This window comes from Aquarana catesbeiana, linkage group LG06 (assembly GCF_042186555.1).
Source record: "Aquarana catesbeiana isolate 2022-GZ linkage group LG06, ASM4218655v1, whole genome shotgun sequence".
Taxonomy (NCBI): domain Eukaryota; kingdom Metazoa; phylum Chordata; class Amphibia; order Anura; family Ranidae; genus Aquarana; species Aquarana catesbeiana.
In genome coordinates, this window is record NC_133329.1 from 54,873,782 (window position 1) to 54,891,564 (window position 17,783).

The window sequence follows — 17,783 nt, forward strand, 5'->3', positions numbered from 1 at the left end:
ATTCCCAAAAGGACTGCTCCCTTTACTTCTTTTATAGGCAGTTACAAAAGCAGTAATCTTATCGGCATTACCAAATGAGGTTAAGGTACAAAGAGTTTCTCATCAGCGAACATGTAATGATTATTCAGCAGTTCCAAATTCCATCTAGATACAGATTGATAGAACAATTGATACGTACACAGGTAAGAAAGGAGCACAAACAATTTAAATAGAACAATTGATACGTACACAGGTAAGAAAGGAGCACAAACAATTTAAATAGAACAATTGATATGTACACAGGTAAGAAAAAACAGAAACAATTAAAGTGGAACTCTAAGTCATTATTTCAACCCTATCAATGCTCAGCAGTATTGGGAACAATACTGTTCATTATTGGAGGTGCAATGCTCTGCAGTACTGGGGACAGTACTATTCAGTATTTGAGGGGCAATACTTTCAGTATAAGGGATAGTGATGTGCAGTATTTGAGGTGCAATGCTCTGCTGCATATGTATTATATAATAATGTAAATTTTGTTTTATAACAGAATGTTGCTGTGGATCCTTGTCAGTGTGTGCGTTATCGCTGCAGGTAAGAGATCCTCTTCTCTCATCTGATATATTCACATCTCATGTCATCATATGTCACTCTTCTATAGTATATCTTATATCTGGAGAGCGGTGATGTCGCTCCTGTGTAATATATTATATACAGAGAATAGTGATGTCACAGCTGTTTTGCCTCCTTTATTTCTCAGCTCAGCAGCGCAGCTCCTCGTACTCCGGTGAATATGGCGGTACGGGTGGAAAGCAATTTTCACAGTCTGGAAACCAACTGGATGGACCAATCACAGCCCTGAGAATTCGTAACAACCGTCTCTACATCACTGGGTGAGACACACGGCGCCGTTTTTCCTTCTCTCACCAGCTTCATACTAATACATGTGTATATTGGGGGGATTCTCAGTGTCTGTCCCTATTCTCTATTATCACTGAGCTCAGCTGCTCCGGGTTTAGAGAACAGAGTTTGGCAAACTTCAAAGAAGTTCAGATGCCAAACCCAATGGGAGCCAAATCTGTCCAATAAAAATGCTCAGGGTACTGCCCTGGGAATGTGTACCAGTGCAAAACAACACGTAGAACTTCCATTGGGCCGGGAGCAGTGACAGGTACAAAGGAATAATGATTTTCAACTGATGGCAAATGACATTTCCCATACGGCTTCTATTTAAAATAAAGAAATGGTGCACAGACCCCTGAAAAGGTCCCCCCAAAAATTTGAAGGACCTTTGGAGGATGTCTAATCTCCATTAGATTGCCTTTTACATCAGGGCCCCAATTAGACTCCCCCTTACATCAGAAATTTATTAGAGTCCCCCTTACATCAGGGTTTCCTTAAGAGTCCACACTTATATCAGGATCCCCCTTAGAGTCCCCCTTTACATCAGGGTCTGCATTAGACTCCCCCCTTACATCAGGGTTCCCATTAGAGGGTCCCTATCAGAGTCCACCTTTACACCAGGGTCCCCATTAGACCTCCCCCCCCCTTACATCAGGGTCCCCATTAGAACCCCCTTACATCAGGGTCCCCATTAGAGTCACCCTTTACAAAGTCTGGGTGGGGGTTGGGGGGGTTGAAGTGGAGACCATGGGCGACCTCTGCTGACCTGAATCCTCAATCAGTGCACACTGAGTATACCTCACTGACCCTAGTGGTGGGCCGGATAAGACCTTGCAGAGGGCCAGATGTGGTGTAGTTTGGAGATCCCTGATTTAGGACTATGACATGACTATTGAGAAATAATTGTGCTCCTCATCACCATCTTGTGACCATAATGTGGTATTTTCCCCATTCACACATTCCAATTGCAGAGAAAATAGACTGAAGGACATTTGATCTTGCCCCATTCACACAGGGTGAATGTACAGTACATGCAATTTCGATAGAGGAACTGCTCTGTAATTTTTGGATTTTTGATGTTTTATTTTGTGTATTTCATTGTTACATGTGTAAAGTCATTTAAAATAATGAGACTAGAAAAACATGTCCAGGGTAGGTGAAAAGAGCGTTCATAATCCTCATGGTCCATCTGATTGCACCCTAAAATAACACAAAAAAAAATCACCCAAATTTGACCATCCCTATTAACACCTTCCTGCCCAGCTTATAGCAGATTGATGACTGGGCAGAGGCTTTACCATCCTGACTGGACGTTATTAATTCAGCTCCATCAGTGCCCAACAGTTTAGCATATCAGTGTCCAACAGTTTAGCACATCCATGCCTATCAGTGCAGCCTCATCAGTGCCCATCAGTGCAGCCTCATTAGTGCAGCCTCATCAGTGACCACCAGTGCCGCCTCATTAGTGCCCACCAGTGCAGCCTCATTAGTGCCCACCAGTCAGCCTCATTAGTGCCCACCAGTGCAGCCTCATTAGTGCCCATCCATGCAGCCTCATTAGTGCCCATCCATGCAGCCTCATTAGTGCCCATCCATGCAGCCTCATCAGTGCAGCCTCATTTGTACTAATTGGTGTCCACCAGTGCTTCCTCATTAGTGCCGCCTCATCAGTAACAATCAGTATCCATCAGTGCAGCATATCAGTGCCTCCTATCAGTGTCCATCAGTGGTGCCTTATCTGTGCCCATCAGTGAAGAAGAAAAATTAATAATTTGTAAAATTGTATTACAGAAATTATGAAAGTTTTTTTTTTTTTTCTATTTGTTTAGCAAAAAGGAAAAAATGCCAGAGGTGATTGAATAACACCAAAGGAAAGTTCTGTCTCAAAAAAATGAAAAAAAAATGTAATTTGGGTACAGTGTTGCATGACCGCGCAATTGTCATTCAAACTGTGACAACGCTGAAAGCGGAAAATGAGCCTGGGCAGGGAGGGGGTGGAAATGCCCGGTATTGAAGTGGTTAAACCAATGCATAAATCTTGTGATTTTTGGGGGAAATAGCTGCGGCACTGGCAGCAATGGGAATCGGATGCCATGGCATTTGGTTTTTCTTTTTTTTTTTTTGCCAGGTAACCTAAGGCTGGCGTGGGGCTTATGGCAGTTTTATTCATATCATTTATCTTATGTTACAATTTTAGATATACTTTCTCTATTTCTCTTCTGAAGAATGACGTGGGTTTGTTCCCTCCACAGGATCCAGGTGCGATATGGGACGACGTGGTCAGAGTACCGCGGGGGCAGATCGGGTGATCTGGAAGAAATTCTCCTTTCCCCCGGAGAGTACATTAGCCAGGTATATGGGAAATATACCTTCCTTGTCCGCCAGCTGGTATTTATCACCAACAAGGAGCGCGTGTTCAGTTTCGGCAATGGTTTCGGAATCTCCTTCAGCGGCTCCCCTCTGTTCCCCGACACCTTCCTGAGATACATCAGCGGACGCTCCAACTCCGCCATCAACGCCATCGGCTTCCACTGGGACTATCCCTCCAGCAACTGCGTCCACTGCAACAAGTAATTTCCAGACCGCTGTGCCGACCTGAGCTGCAGAGTATCGCCCCCCGTCTGTCATCTGTCTACCTTACCCCCCATCTGTATCAGCTCCCAATATTCCGTGTATCCTCTCCTCATAATAAAATCTGCAACTACAATGCCTGTCTGATTCTTTTATATTAAAACAAAATTATAGGCGTTCTGAAAGGAGAACTATAGTCAACTACACTATATTACCAAAAGTATTGGGACGCCTGCCTTTACACACACAAGAACTTTAATATCATCCCAGTCTTAGGCCATAGGGTTCAATATTGAGTTGGCCCACCCTTTGCAGCTATAACAGCTTCAACTCTTCTGGGAAGGCTGTCCACAAGGTTTAGGAGTGTGCCTAAGGGAATGTTTGACCATTCTTCCAGAAGTGCATTTGTGAGGTCAGGCACTGATGTTGGACGAGAAGGCCTGGCTTGCAGTCTACTCTCTAATTCATCCCAAAGGTGTTCTATCGGGTTGAGGTCAGGACTCATTCATCTTCTATGTCTCTATGGACCTTGCTTTGTGCACTGGTCCAAATCATTTGGTGGAGGGGGGGTTATGGGGTGGGTTTGTTTTTCAGGGGTTGGGCTTGGCCCCTTAGTTCCAGTGAAAGGAACTCTTAAGGCGTCAGCATACCAAGACATTTTGGACAATTTCATGCTCCCAATGTTGTGGGAACAGTTTGGGGATGGCCCCTTCCTGTTCCAACATGACTGCGCACCAGTACACAAAGCAAGGTCCATAAAGACATGGATGAGCGAGTTTGGGGTGGAGGAACTTGATTGGCCTGCACAGAGTCCTGACCTCAATCCGATAGAATACCTTTGGGTTGAATTAGAGCGGAGACTGCAAGCCAGGCCTTCTCGTCCAACATCAGTGCCTGACCTCATAAATGCGCTTCTGGAAGAATGGTCAAATATTCCCATAGACACACTCCTAAACCTTCCCAGAAGAGTTGAAGTTGTTATAGCTGCAAAGGGTGGGCCAACTCAATATTGAACCCTACAGACTAAGACTGGGATGACATTAAAGTTCATGTGTGTGTAAAAGGAGGCGTCCCAATACTGTTGACAATATAGTGTATATAAAAGGCCCATTTTCTTCTTTGTGGCCCCTTAACGTGTGTTTTCTTGTGTGCTGTCAACACACCTCAACTTGCTAATAAAAACACGACCCATTTTGTAAAACCCCACAAGGCACCAGTGTGCGTTGTGACGCGTTTCAACACAATCTAAACAAAGGGTCGGTTTAATGTCCTTCAGACTTTAGGGGGGTCGGACTGTGGCCATTAGTAGTAGAAAATATCCTGGTGTCAGTGGTCATAAATAATGCCAAATCTTTAGTGGGAGGAATAGAGCCCCATCATTAGTCTCAGTGGGAGGAATAGTGCCCCATCATTGGTATCAGTGGGAGGAATAGGGCCCCATCATTGGTGTCAGTGGGAGTAATGGTGCCCCACCCATCATTGGAGCACAGGTGTGTCAGGAGGAAGGAGTCTCTGAAGCTGCTCCAGGTGATCCGTATGAGAGGGGAGTGGTGGTGAAATCTCTCCCAGCTCTCCTGGCCCCTTTCTGGGGAAGCCATGGAGGACAGTGGGGCCTCTCCTGGTGGAAGCTGGCAGCCATCTCCCGGGCCGTCGGGTGACATGCCTGCCCCTGTACAAGCTAATCTCTCTACCCCTGGTGAGGATGAAGGTTCTGAGGCCATTCGGGAGCGAGTGGTGGCCGGGATTAAGTTCCTAAATAGGGAGAGGGACAAGCTTTACGAGCAGAGCTGAAGCGTCTGCGAAGGCAGCGTGAGGGCTTACACAGCCAGAAACGTGGATCCATGGATCCGGAGATCCAATGTAATTTCTGTGGATGAACTACAGGTGTCAGCAAAGCCCATTAACCCTTCTTTAGCTGAGTCCAAATCTGTTTGCCCCACTGCTGCTGAGGACTCTACAGCGCAGCATCAGGAGACAGCTGGAATTGCAGCAGTAACTGTGACCATTCCTGGGAAAATTGAATATTTCTGTGACTGATAACAATCACCCCAGTACCAGTGTGATGGACAATCAACCTGCTACCGATTCAGTTCAAACAGTTGATAATAATGAACAGACTACTGTGACTTTAGTGTGGGACCTTGGCCCCGATAAGCCTAAGTTTGCTCAGGTGGTACGCTCTGCTCCTGGTAGCTCCGCTCCCAAGCAGGGTTTTCCCCTACAGGCTACCACTTTGAGCACCCCAGGATCTGGTCTTGGGTCTCTGGTTTCTGCTGGGGGTCCCAGACGTAATGTAGTTATTCTGAAATGGGAAGGTGGTTCAATCCCTCCAGCACGGCGTGCAGTGGTGGATTAGATTTTAGAGATAGGTTTTGGGGCAAATGACCTGTATGCCTTTATACATGTAGCTGGGACACGGGATTATATGGTTAGCTTCACCAGGCCAGAGGGTCTTGACCTGTTCTGGAGCGATATGAGGCTCGGTGCAGGTCGAGACCTGAATGGGAAGGTCTGGCCCCAGTTGTGGTTTCTCAGAGGTCAACAGTAAAAAAAAAACCGCAATTATCCTCACTAATGAGAGCGTCCCTGCTCAGGATCTAGAGGTTTGGTTATGGAACTATGGGGAGGTTTTGACCAAGCCCAATAAAGTCCTTGATGAGCGTACCATCTGGACTGGGGGATGGTCAGTAACAGGTTGGCCAGGGATGGGAATGTTGTCCGTCACCTGCCCTCCTCAGCTTTTATAGGGAGGGATAGGATGACTATTTTTTACCCTGGTCAGCCAAAGCTGTGCCACCGTTGTGGAGAAAAGGGGCATTTGAGCTCCTCCTGTTCAGTCTTGATGTGTTCAGTGTGTCGGGGTCAGGGTCATGTGGCTAAGGACTGCACCGAAATGATTAGGTGCAACCTGTGCCTGCGCCTTGGCCACCCCTACAGAAGATGTCCTGAAGCCTGGCACAATATGGAGAAGGAGGTAATTGATGACTTGTCAAGGCTGGACAGGATGGAGGGTGAGGCCCCTGGGGTACCATCCTCCTCTGCGGTGACCATCTCCCCTGGTCCTGTTCAAGATCCCTCCCCAGTTCCTGTGGCCACCCCTCCTGTGTCTGTAAGTATTCCTTCTGTGCCTGTCTCTGTGTACCCCCAGCCTACTGTACCCTCTCCTCTTCTGTCAGAACCTTCCAAGTCTGTGCCCCCGATGAGTCAGTTACCCCCCAGAGTCTACCCCTCCTAAGTCTGACTCAAAGGGAGCACTCCCCCCACCAGGAGTGCTAGTGTGTACTAAAAAGGTCGCTTCTTCCTCTGTACAGAAGTCTTGTGGAAAGACTTCAAAGAAAAAAACAAGAGATCAGGGCATCTCTGAAGCGGACCTGCAGTACCTGGAGGAGAGAAGGAAGGTTGGAAAGCGGAAGAAGCAGGTGGTGAGGACGGAACGGGCTCCAGTGCCTGTCTCCAACCGTCATAGGTCCTCTAAGTGGGATATTTCTTCATCTGGAGCTTCTTCGGAGCAAAGTTACGATTCTGAGATGGAGTTTGAGGCGGTCTCAAGAAAGAGAGAGGCTTCTGGTGATGAGCAGCAGAGGGGAGCTAAGAAGCAATCCACCCAATAACCCAAATGGCGGTTCCCCCTCCGTAAAGTGGTGACAATAAATGTCGCCAGCATTAAGTCAGTAAGAGCTTGTTCTATGGCCTTCTTTTTGTTCAGCCAATTAGACGCTGAAATGTTATTTTTGCAAGAGACTAGGCTCACCTCCTTGGCAGATATTCATATGGCCAAGAGAGAGTGGAGGTATGGTCCATCTTACTGGTCTCTTGCGGCCGAGCCTTACGGCGGTGTGGTGGTGTTGTTTAAAACCGGCATGGTAACTGTCCGGCGGGTTAGGACCTGCGCCTAATTAATGTTTATGGGCCGCACACAAAGTGGGACAGGAAATGCCTTTTTACACGGATGAAGCCATTTCTTTTTACATCCCGGCAAGTGGTCTTTGGAGGTGACTTTAATACAGTAACTAGGCCCAAGGACAGGTTGGGATATGATGGTGTTTTTAAAAATAGTATGGTTAGGGATGCTGGTCTTGTGGATGTGCACATTAAGCACTTCCCGGATGACACTGGGTTCACTTTTCATCGAGGTAGTAGTCAGAGTAGGATAGATAGGTTTGTTTTTTAAGGAGACCTCTGCTTTCTCGCCCCCAGTGATGCAGGCAGTAGTGTTCTCTGATCACTGTATTCTATCTGTGGTCCTGAATGCTTCAGACACCCCTCAGAGGGGCAAGGGCATCTGGAGATTGAATTCGACTCTACTCAAGGAAGAACATGTTAGACAATCCTTTGAGGAATTCTTTCAGGCACAGGTGACCATCCTGTGTAGCAGCAAGGCTGAGTGGTGGGAGCTGACCAAAAAGAGGATCGCTGGATTCTTCAGGGGCCTAGCCAATAGAAAACAGTTTAATAAATACATGATTTACCAACGTTTATAGAGGAAGCTGGATATTCTTGTCTCGAGAGGAGCAGATCCTGGGGCAATCTCCGAAGTGAAAGTCCTTCTCAGGAAGTGTCAATATGACCGGCATGCCTCTTTAGTTCTAGAGAGGGAATATGTGAAGTATCACTCGCCTGACCCTTACCAGAACTGCAAACAAGGTGTAGCTGTTAAAACGGTCGTTGGCCTTAAGGACAGTACAGGTTCCTTGACAAAGTCCAGGTCAGGGATTCTGGAGGTCGTGAGGTCCTTTTATGCTGACCTTCTTGGGAGGAAAGAGCTTGACCATGACAAGATGGAAAGCTTTTTGGACTCTACTCCAGGATTAAATGGTGGAGATGTTCCATTGATGAATTTGACAGAGAATATCACAGTTGAAGAGGTGATTAGGGCAATTGAACAGCTTGCCATCAAAAAGTCACCTGGACCGGATGACTTGATGGATGAGTTTTACAAAGCCTTTAAGTCTATTCTGGCCCCAAATTTGGTAGAGGTTTTTAACAGTTGCCTTGCTGAGGGGGTGCTTTCTTCTTCCATGAGGCACTTGGCTGTGATTCTTCTTTCAAAAGGTAGAGATCCTTGGATGATTGAGAATTGGCGCTCCATCAGCCTTCTTAATGTCAATAGAAAGATACTGGCAAAGATAATTTTTTGGCGCCTATCGTCAGTAGCAGTGTCTTTGCTTTCTCGCCATCAGCACTGTTCAGTCCAGGGTAGGTGCACCTTCACAGCGGTTTCAGCTGTCCGGGAGGCCTTGGAGCGATGCAGGGCTGCAGGCTGGGGAAAGTATTTGCTGCCATTGGATCAGGCAAAGGCTTTTGATCGTGTTAACTATAAGTACCAGTGGTTGCTCCTAAGTAAGTACGGTCTGCTGGGTGGTTTTGTCGATTGGTTAAAAGTCTTGTATAAGGGGGCAGAAAGCTTTCCTCTTGTTAATGGTTGGGCAGTCCTTTGAGGTTGGCTCCGGGGTGTGCCAGGGTTGTCCCCTGAGTCCCCTGCTCTATGTGTTTGCAATCGACCCCTTCATCAGGAGGCTAGAGAGCGGCATGTTGGGTGGGGTGCCAGTGGGGCTCCCGGGTGAGCCGCCTTTGAGGGTTATTGTCTATGCGGACGATGTGTCGGTGATTGTCGCTGGGACGGTTGAAGCAGAGGAGCTGGTCTCTCTGACATCACAGTATTCTGAAGCATCAGGCTCCAAGATCAATCAGGAAAAGAGTGAAGTGTTCTGGATGGGAAAGGAAGGTGAAGGGTTTGATCTCCCGGACACCTTTCCAGTGCCCAAGGAAAGAATTAAGATTCTAGGCATTGAATTTGGACCCGGCGATTATGGCCTCAAAAACTGGGAAGGCAGACCGGAAATAGCCAATACTAAGGTGGTCAGCTGGAAGAGATGGAAGTTATCTATGAGGGAAAGGGTTGATCTGATTAAGACTTACCTGATTCCGATCTTCTTGTATGTCAGCTTTGTCTGCATCTTGCCAGTGTCTCTCTATGCTAGGGTCAGTAGTGTGTTCTTCCAGATGTTGTGGGGGAACAGACTGAACCCCATCAAGAGGAATGCCACCTATCTATCCAGGAGGGAGGGTGGCTTAGGTATGGTAAACCCAGTTCTTTTCTTTTCACTGCTTTTTCTCAAGTTTAACATTGGTAATATGCTTGCAGTGGAACCTCCTGGATGGGTAGGCATATTTAGATCTTGGTTTAGGCCTTTTCTACGACTTTGGGAAGAAGGTGACCAAGTGAAGAATCTCAGGGGTCATCGTGGTCAGCTATCAGCCTATGTCGCTCCATACCTGAAGTTACTACGGCAGTGGCGATTGTTGGCTGAAGATCTCAGATCAGTTCCGAGGAAAGTCCTTATGAGTCGAGTCTTGAGCGAAGTCTTTCATGACCCACTGGCCTTAAGGGATTGCCCAGGCCCAGTTTTGAGGGCAGGGTTAAGACTTAAGACTTATAAATTTAGGGATCTGGCCTGGTTGTGCTTCCATGGGAGGCTCTATGTTCGGGGAAATTTGAAATTACGCAGTGGGATGGATCGTAGCTGTCCTCAGGAGGAGTGTGCAGGTGAGGAGGAAACTATGGACCATTTTCTGCTTCATTGCCCTTTTAACAAAGAGCTGTACAAACAGGTGGGGCGGCCCTCAGTGTCCTTACCTCTCCAGGCTGGTTTATGCTGAGTGGGTGTACGGAGCATTCAATACTGGTGGGGTTTTTTGTCTGGATACACTTTTTTTAGTTAGCCTAGTAGTCCGTTATTTCACTTGGAACACACGGTGTCAGGTCAGCATTCGGCATAAAATCCTTCCTGTTGAGGTGGTGGTGTATGACATTTTCCATGAGGTGGAAAAGATTTGGGTGCTTGAGAGAGACAAGTGGGGTCAGGGGGCTTGGTTGAAGGCGTGGAGGGGTTTCAAGCCTCCCTGACTGCCATGAGTCTCTTTCCTGGGTGTGGCTGTCTGTCTCTTATCACCCTAGATTATTATTTTTTTTGGATTAATTTTTGATAAATGGCTGCGTACATAGGTGATGGCGGGTTATGCCTCTTAGGCCCTCTCTGCTGCTTTATTTAAATAGTTTTCTAAAAATGTTTTGGTAGTGGATTATGACACTGCATATAGGCATAACTATAGTATAACAGATGTTACATACCCACTGCTTTACCCATCCGACCCACTCCAACCTTTTATTACCCCCTTTTTTCCCATTAAAGGAGACCACACCATTTTGAAATCATTATCGGCCGTAGCAGCCCCTTTATTAACAAATCAATTAAATTAACATATTTCAAAACAACATCAGTTAAACCTCAACTGGTCACGTTGGTCTATGCAGGACATTCCCCCCCCCCCAGCATCAACATAACGATCCTCACCATGCACTGCGGTACCTTTAACTGAAAATAGGCCTCCAGCTGACAAGCTAGCTCGGAGACAACCAAACCACTGCCCGCAGTGCACCCTTTCACCAAATTCCAGCTAAATAGCATTAGCTGGAATACCACCAATGGGCCCATACTACCGATGAGTCCCGCATTCACCTTATCTGGGGGGGGGGGTTTCTTCCTTCACCTGCAATGACCAACACCACGACATCCTAGAAACAGACCTCTGTAAAGAAAAGCATGTTACAAATATACAACCCAAACCTATTCCAGGGAGGGAGGGTGGGAAGCTGTTTCCTCCTCTCGCACTGACGCTGGGGAGGGACCTCCTTCTCTTTAACTTTCCTGCCTCTTCCTGCCTCCTTCTCTTTAACTCCTCCTCTTCCCCCCTACCCACCAATCAGATCCCCTCTTACAATTCTTCCTTGTAACCCTGTTCACCCAGTCATGTAAGCCCTACGTTTATTTATTTTTGGCCATTACTCAGGGCTTCTCTTGACTATAGTATAACAGATGTTACATACCCACTGCTTTACCCAGCTGACCCACTCCAACCTTTTATTACCCCCTTTTTTCCCATTAAAGGAGACCACACCATTTTGGAGTCATTATCGGCCGTAGCAGCCCCTTTATTAACAAATCAATTAAATTAACATATTTGAAAACAACATCTGTTAAACCTCAACTGGTCACGTTGGTCTATGCAGGACATCCTCCCCCCCAGCATCAACATAACGATCCTCACCATGCACTGCAGTACCTTTAACTGAAAACAGCTGACAAGCTAGCTCGGAGACAACCAAACCACTGCCCGCAGTGCACCCTTTCACCAAATTCCAGCTAAATAGCATTAGCTGGAATACCACCAACGGGCCCATACTACCGATGAGTCCCGTATTCACCTTATCTGGGGGGGGTTTCTTCCTTCACCTGCAACGACCAACACCCGCCACCGCAAACAAGGGTAAAACCTTACCCTTGAGCGCACCTTCACACCCTCAGTGCTCTTTCAATGCCATCCTGTATTCCTATGGCCCACATATCTATCCCCACGTCATTGAGGTGTACATCATCGTCTCGAAGGTAACGCCAAGTATCTACCTCCAACTCCAGATGCCTGATAGCTAGCCCCCCATTCTTCACCACAAACCTACTGACCAAACACTTGCGGAAAACTGAAATAAAATGGAATCTCGACAGCGATTCCACATTCTCATGCACTAAAAAGGGGCCCACCCCTCCTGGACGTATCGCAAGAAAACTCTTAACAGTTGAAACTGGGCACAAGGGGGAGCCCGGTATCGCAAAAACCAATAGCCATTTTCCTTTACCTTCCTGATCTGTTTTTGACTTTTTTACCCGCATGGACAACCTATCATCACCGCAAATGACCTCTTCAGTCCCAATCCCCCCTTTTCCTTTTTTTTTGAAGAGACGACTAGCTCCCCAATCCGGAATACCCCAAAGCACGCCAGGGCAAACGCAGTTCTGAACAGTAGCATTTCATAATGTGATGAACAGGTTTCCTGTAACTGCGCAAAGAGCCTGCCCAGTAATTCAAATGACACCGGGCACCTGTCATCCTTGCGCTGTACAGCTGCCTAACCCAAAATTCCTTTGTAAAATCCCGTTCCCCATTCAGTTTGAATCAAAAGGCAAGGCCTGCCAATTTTTTCCCCAATCCTGATACTGACACCCCATCTTCCAGGTTCCTATAGACAAAATATATCACCAGTAGCCTACGATCTGATGTGCTATCCGTCCCGCCAACCTGTGTCAACAGTGACTCCCATTCGGACCACACCCTGCTGTACGCTGCCCATGTTGCCTCACTTACTGACCATCTGATCCAGCCGGAGATGACTCCAATGCAATCTTCCATGGACTTGGGGGACAATGGACCCTGTGCGTGTCCGCTGCAGGTGCCATTTCCCAAAACTTGTCCCACTGAAAGCGAGACAGCGCATCAGCAATGACGTTTTCTACTCCTGGCAAGTGCACTGCATATATAAACACATTCAACTGCATGCACCTTAGAACTAAATGTCTCAACAAACGCACCACCGGCAGGGATGCCGCTGACACCTTGTTGATGACCTGAACCACCCCTAGATTATCACCATGGAAGCGCACCTTCAGATCCCTGAAGGATTCTCCCCATAGCTCCACCGCCAGTACCACCGGAAATAGTTCCAGCAGCACCAGGTTCTTCAAAAACCCTGCCGCTTTCCATGATTCTGGCCATGGCCCCACACTCCACTTCCCCTGGAAAAAAGCCCCGAAAGCCGTGGATCCCGCCGCATCCGTGTATAACCTTTAAATCAAAGTTACTCACCGGCCCAGGCATCCACAAAGCCCTTCCATTGAAATGCTCCAGGAACAAGTGCCATATCCGCAAGTCTTCCCTATGCTCTTTTGTCAATCTTACAAAGTGTTTTGGGGATTCCACCCCCCCTGTGCTGGCCGACAGCCACCTGCAGAAAACCCTGCCCATGGGGATTATGCGACACGCAAAATTCAACTTACCCAAAACCGACTGTAAAGTCTTAAACTATACCTTACGTAGTCCCACGGTCGCCCGAATCTCCGCCTGCAGCGCCCTCAGCTTGTCCTCAGGCAGTCGGCACGCCATCACCTCCGAATCCACCATGATGCCCAGAAAACTAATCACCGTAGTCGGCCCTTCTGTCTTATCCGGAGCCAGGGGAATCCCAAAACGTTCCACTATGTGTTCCAGCGTCGTCAATAACACCGCACATACTTCGGATGAGGCCGGGCCTACACACTAGAAATCATCCAGATAATGGAATTCACTCCTGCCACGTCCCGGACCACCCATTCCACGAATGTACTGAAATGTTCAAATAGCGTGCATGAAATAGAGCAGCCCATTGGCAGGCAGCGATCCACATAGTATTCCTCCTGCCAATGACTACCTAAAAGATGAAAACTGTCTGGGTGGACGGGGAGTAATCTGAATGCAGCCTTGATATCTGTTTTTGCCATCTTAGCCCCTCGCCCATAGCGCCTTACCCAAAAAATCGCCGCATCAAATGATGTGTACGAAACTGCACACATCTGTGGATCAATGGCATCGTTCACTGACCCCCCTTTGGGAAAAGAGAGGTGGTGAATCAGCCTATATTTCATCGGCTCCTTTTTGGGGACCACCCCTAAAGGCGAGGTGACTAAATCAGGAATTGGCAACGTCGTGAAAGAGCCATCCATACGCCCTAACGCAACTTCGTTTTTCCGTAACCACCTCTGGATGTTGCATTGCTGAACGTAGATTCCTAGCCATTGGGGGAAAGACGACTAGGTTTGCCGGTATCCTAAAACCCTCCAAAAACCCCCGGCCCAACACCTGCGCTGCCTCCCTATCAGGGTATCTATCTAGAAAAGGACGCATCTTTTCCACTTTCACCGGCGTCATCCCTCTTGTTCGCAGACTCTCCAGCCCTTCCTTTACCTTGTTTGAAACACCGGGACACCGGATGGGCTCCCCCACAACCAGAGCATTCATGCTTGTGCTTGCAGTTCCCCCCGAATTTGCAGGTGCCCTCGTTGTATTGCCAACAAGCTCACTTTTTCTTCGAGGCCGATTGTCCGGGAGTAGCTGAGCCACTGGCCCCATCTGGAAAAAACTGATTTGGTGCCCTGTCATCAAGCGCATCCACAGACCGATATCCTTGTGGTCCCACCGCAAGGCCAGTAGTGTTCCCCTCTGCTGACGAAACTGCTCGTCGTATCTCAACCATGCTACTCCCTCGTAGACTCTGTGAGCTTCTTTGATTGCATCCAGGTAGCAGAAAAGCGCAAAGCAATGCTCCAGGTTTTTCTCCCCTACCACACTGGCCAAAATAGCGAACGCCTGAAGCCAGTTCTGGAACGTCTGCGGTATGAGTCTGTACCTCCTCTTCTCCTCGTCCTCCTTCTTATTGTCCTCTGGTTTTACCCTGTCCAAGTTGAACTTCTCTAGGGGTAGCAGGGAAAAAATCTCCACATACTCCCTCTTCCAAATTTTTTTCCCTGACCTCCTGTTTTCAAATGAGCTCCCAACGGCCCTTCAAAACAAACATATACTTCACACCGCCTCATCCGCCAACCTGATCATGTCTTGTTTTTTAGCCGCCTCTTCCGTCGCCCCTACTTTTTCCCCCAAGGAACCCTCACTTCCAGCACTTGGTGCAGCCACCACGGTGTCACCCACCGCGGGCGTAGGATTTGCTGTTGAGAGCCCCGGCTGTGTCATCGGTACCGCCTCCCCGAACAGGGACCCCCCCACCCACAGGAGCCACCCATGCCACCACGGGAATGACAGGCCTGGCAATCCCAGGCTCGAACCTGCTAACCAATTCCTTTAACCCTGCCAGGAACCCCTGCAATCCACCCTCCGCCGGGGCATGGTCATAGACCCTCGTGACCAGAGGGGGAGCAGCGGGGGAGGCCCCCCGCTGCAAAGGGCCCGGGACATGCCCTCTGTACCCCCCCGCTAACACCTCACTCCCCCACTCTCTAAATACCCCAAAATAGAAGTGGACTTACTGGGCTGCCTGGAAGAAGTCCCACCAACCGAAGGTCCTGACTCCATCGCTGACATGGTTCTGCGCGGTCCTTCTTCCTCCGACATGGAAAGCTCCCCTTCGGATCGATCCGCGATCGGCTCTTCTGCTCCCAGTGATAGACCTTCAGGGGATCCCTCCCTGGATGCCGGACATCCGCGGCCTGGACGGCCATGCCTCCTTACTCCTGGCGACTTGTGTGTTGCTTTCTTCGGGCCTCTAGTACTGCCCTGATCCCGCTGCCCCAGTGCGCCTCCTGTTCTCCTCGTCCCATGTACAGCGTTCGAGCACTGGGGGCCGCCGGCTGAGGAATCGGATGGCCCGGGGCCGTAGCTGCACTCGTCCCCCGCCGGTGCCCTGCCCCCACTACGGCTGAGCCAGGGGCGGAGCCTGAAAGCTCCGTGTCCTGCCGCATGGCGGGCCTGTCGAGGGCCCCAGGTGTCCCTGAGGGCCGCCCCGCCGATCCTGCCTCTGGAACCTCTCAGAGCCCCCCTTTCTGGAACCGCCACTTGTTTTGCCGGGGGTTCTGAAGTGACATATGTGGGGATGATGGTATGCCGCTGTGTCCTGGGTGGTGAGTCAGGTGAGAAACAATCCGGCGGACGGGACCGCTGCACCCTGGGCCGACTCCCTCCCCACGGTGCTGGCTGTAGCTGACTTATCCCCAGGACCAGGGAGACCTAGTCCCGCAGCCACCGCTCACCTTTCACCGCTGCCGCGGCCTGCAACTGTCCCATCAGCTCCTCCAGGGATAACATGCTTCCAAGCTGTTTCCTCTGCTCGCACTGACGCTGGGGAGGGACCTCCTACCCCTTACTTTCCTGCCGACTCCTCCTCTTCCCTCTTACCCACCAATCAGATCTCCTCTTACAATTCCTCCTTGTACCCATGTTTACCCAGTCATGTAGGCCCTACGTTCATTTTCTTTTGGGCATTACTCCGGGCTTCTCTTTTTCCGAACCAACTTTGGGGCCCCGTATCTCGGGGCCACTTGGTGCTAGGAACGCCAGCTTTGGATATGTTGTGGTACTAGTTCCTCTGGGTTCGCACACCAATCGGTTCGGAAAATGACATTTTTTGCTGCAGAAAAGTGCTTGACTCGAGTATAAGCCGAGGGGGGCACTTTCAGCACAAAAAAATGTGCTGAAAAACTCGGCTTATACTCGAGCATATACGGTAATTATATTATACTGCAGTGTTTGTAAATCCAGGTAAGAAACAAGTAGTTTGCAAATTAATAATAGAAATGATGTGCTGGTAACTGAAGGTTTGCACAAGAGAAGACACTTGTAGAGCTTCTTTAATGAAGGTTGCAACTCAATATTAACATTGCAGCACAGGGAAAACAGCCCTGAAGTTCCACTGTGCACAGTAAGTCTGAATGAACTCACTCTTGTGGGACTACAGATCCCAGCAACAGTCTGGAACTAGTTTAAATAGCAACAGTGCACTGTATTTATCTGGGCTAGTGCCCGCTCACCACACCAAGTCCAGATGCTTGCAGGGCTCCTCTCCTGGTGTCTCTGTCCATTCCCAGCTGGCGCCCTCACACCGCGCCGCTCCTTCTGATGACTGATGTAACTGTGATGCAGGAATCCTTTAGAAATCTTGGATCCTCTGGTCCATCCGCACACTAGTCCAGCTGACTGTGCTCTGGAGCTCCTCAGAGGCCAAACTATTCCGCTCCGCTCCTTCCAGGCCGCAGTCGGCCACACACAGACTTCCCTGCAGGCAGGCTTTGAATGGCGTCCCAAGAGGCCGGAAACATGCCACGCCTGTCTTTTATTTACTTACCCAGTAGGCTGTTCGGTGACTTGGAGTTTTAGCACGAGTCACTTCCTCATTTACTACATCTCCAACAATGCATTGGAGGGTGGCATTACAGAAGCCAAAACAAAAGTCTTAATAGCAATAAATAGAGTGGACACTAGAGGGAGCCAAACTCTTATTTAAAGAACATCACATTATTCACATAGTAACTTAGGTGGCGAAAACCCCTGCGCTACACAAGTAATAGCTTATCTCCCAGTAGCTCCCACAGGTCAGATCTCCTGCACAGATCCCACTGAGTGCCGGACAGGGACAAGGGAGATACAGAACGGGGGCCCAGGGTTCAGTGCAGTCATGGGCAGGATAGGGTGCGTGGTAGGCTGCACCCTCTGTGGTCTCCATTTTTTCCCTGGTGACCAGTTGTTGATGCTACTACTGCATGATCTCCCTTGCAAGTGACTGTAGTATAGTATAGTATGCTGGGAGGTACTACAGCCGGGTAGGTGCTTCAGCCTAATATTGCAACAAAGGTAAGACATATGACAGATAGTGGAGCTTTTAAGGAGGGGGGAGAAGATGAGGGCAGTGGAGGGAGGGGGTTGTACGCAGACGCAGAGGGAAGAGTTACTATTTG

At 48.9% G+C, this 17,783-nt stretch overlaps 1 protein-coding gene across 1 annotated transcript; it reads left to right on the forward strand.

The window, feature by feature from the left end:
- The first annotated feature begins 529 nt into the window (after window positions 1-529).
- LOC141147567 (zymogen granule membrane protein 16-like) lies at window positions 530-3,589 on the forward strand. The gene is made up of 3 exons (XM_073634791.1): window positions 530-573; window positions 740-872; window positions 3,135-3,589. The coding sequence occupies exons 1-3, from the start codon at window positions 531-533 to the stop codon at window positions 3,454-3,456; spliced, it is 498 nt and encodes a 165-aa protein (XP_073490892.1). The 5' UTR covers window position 530; the 3' UTR covers window positions 3,457-3,589.
- Window positions 3,590-17,783: the final 14,194 nt, after the last annotated feature.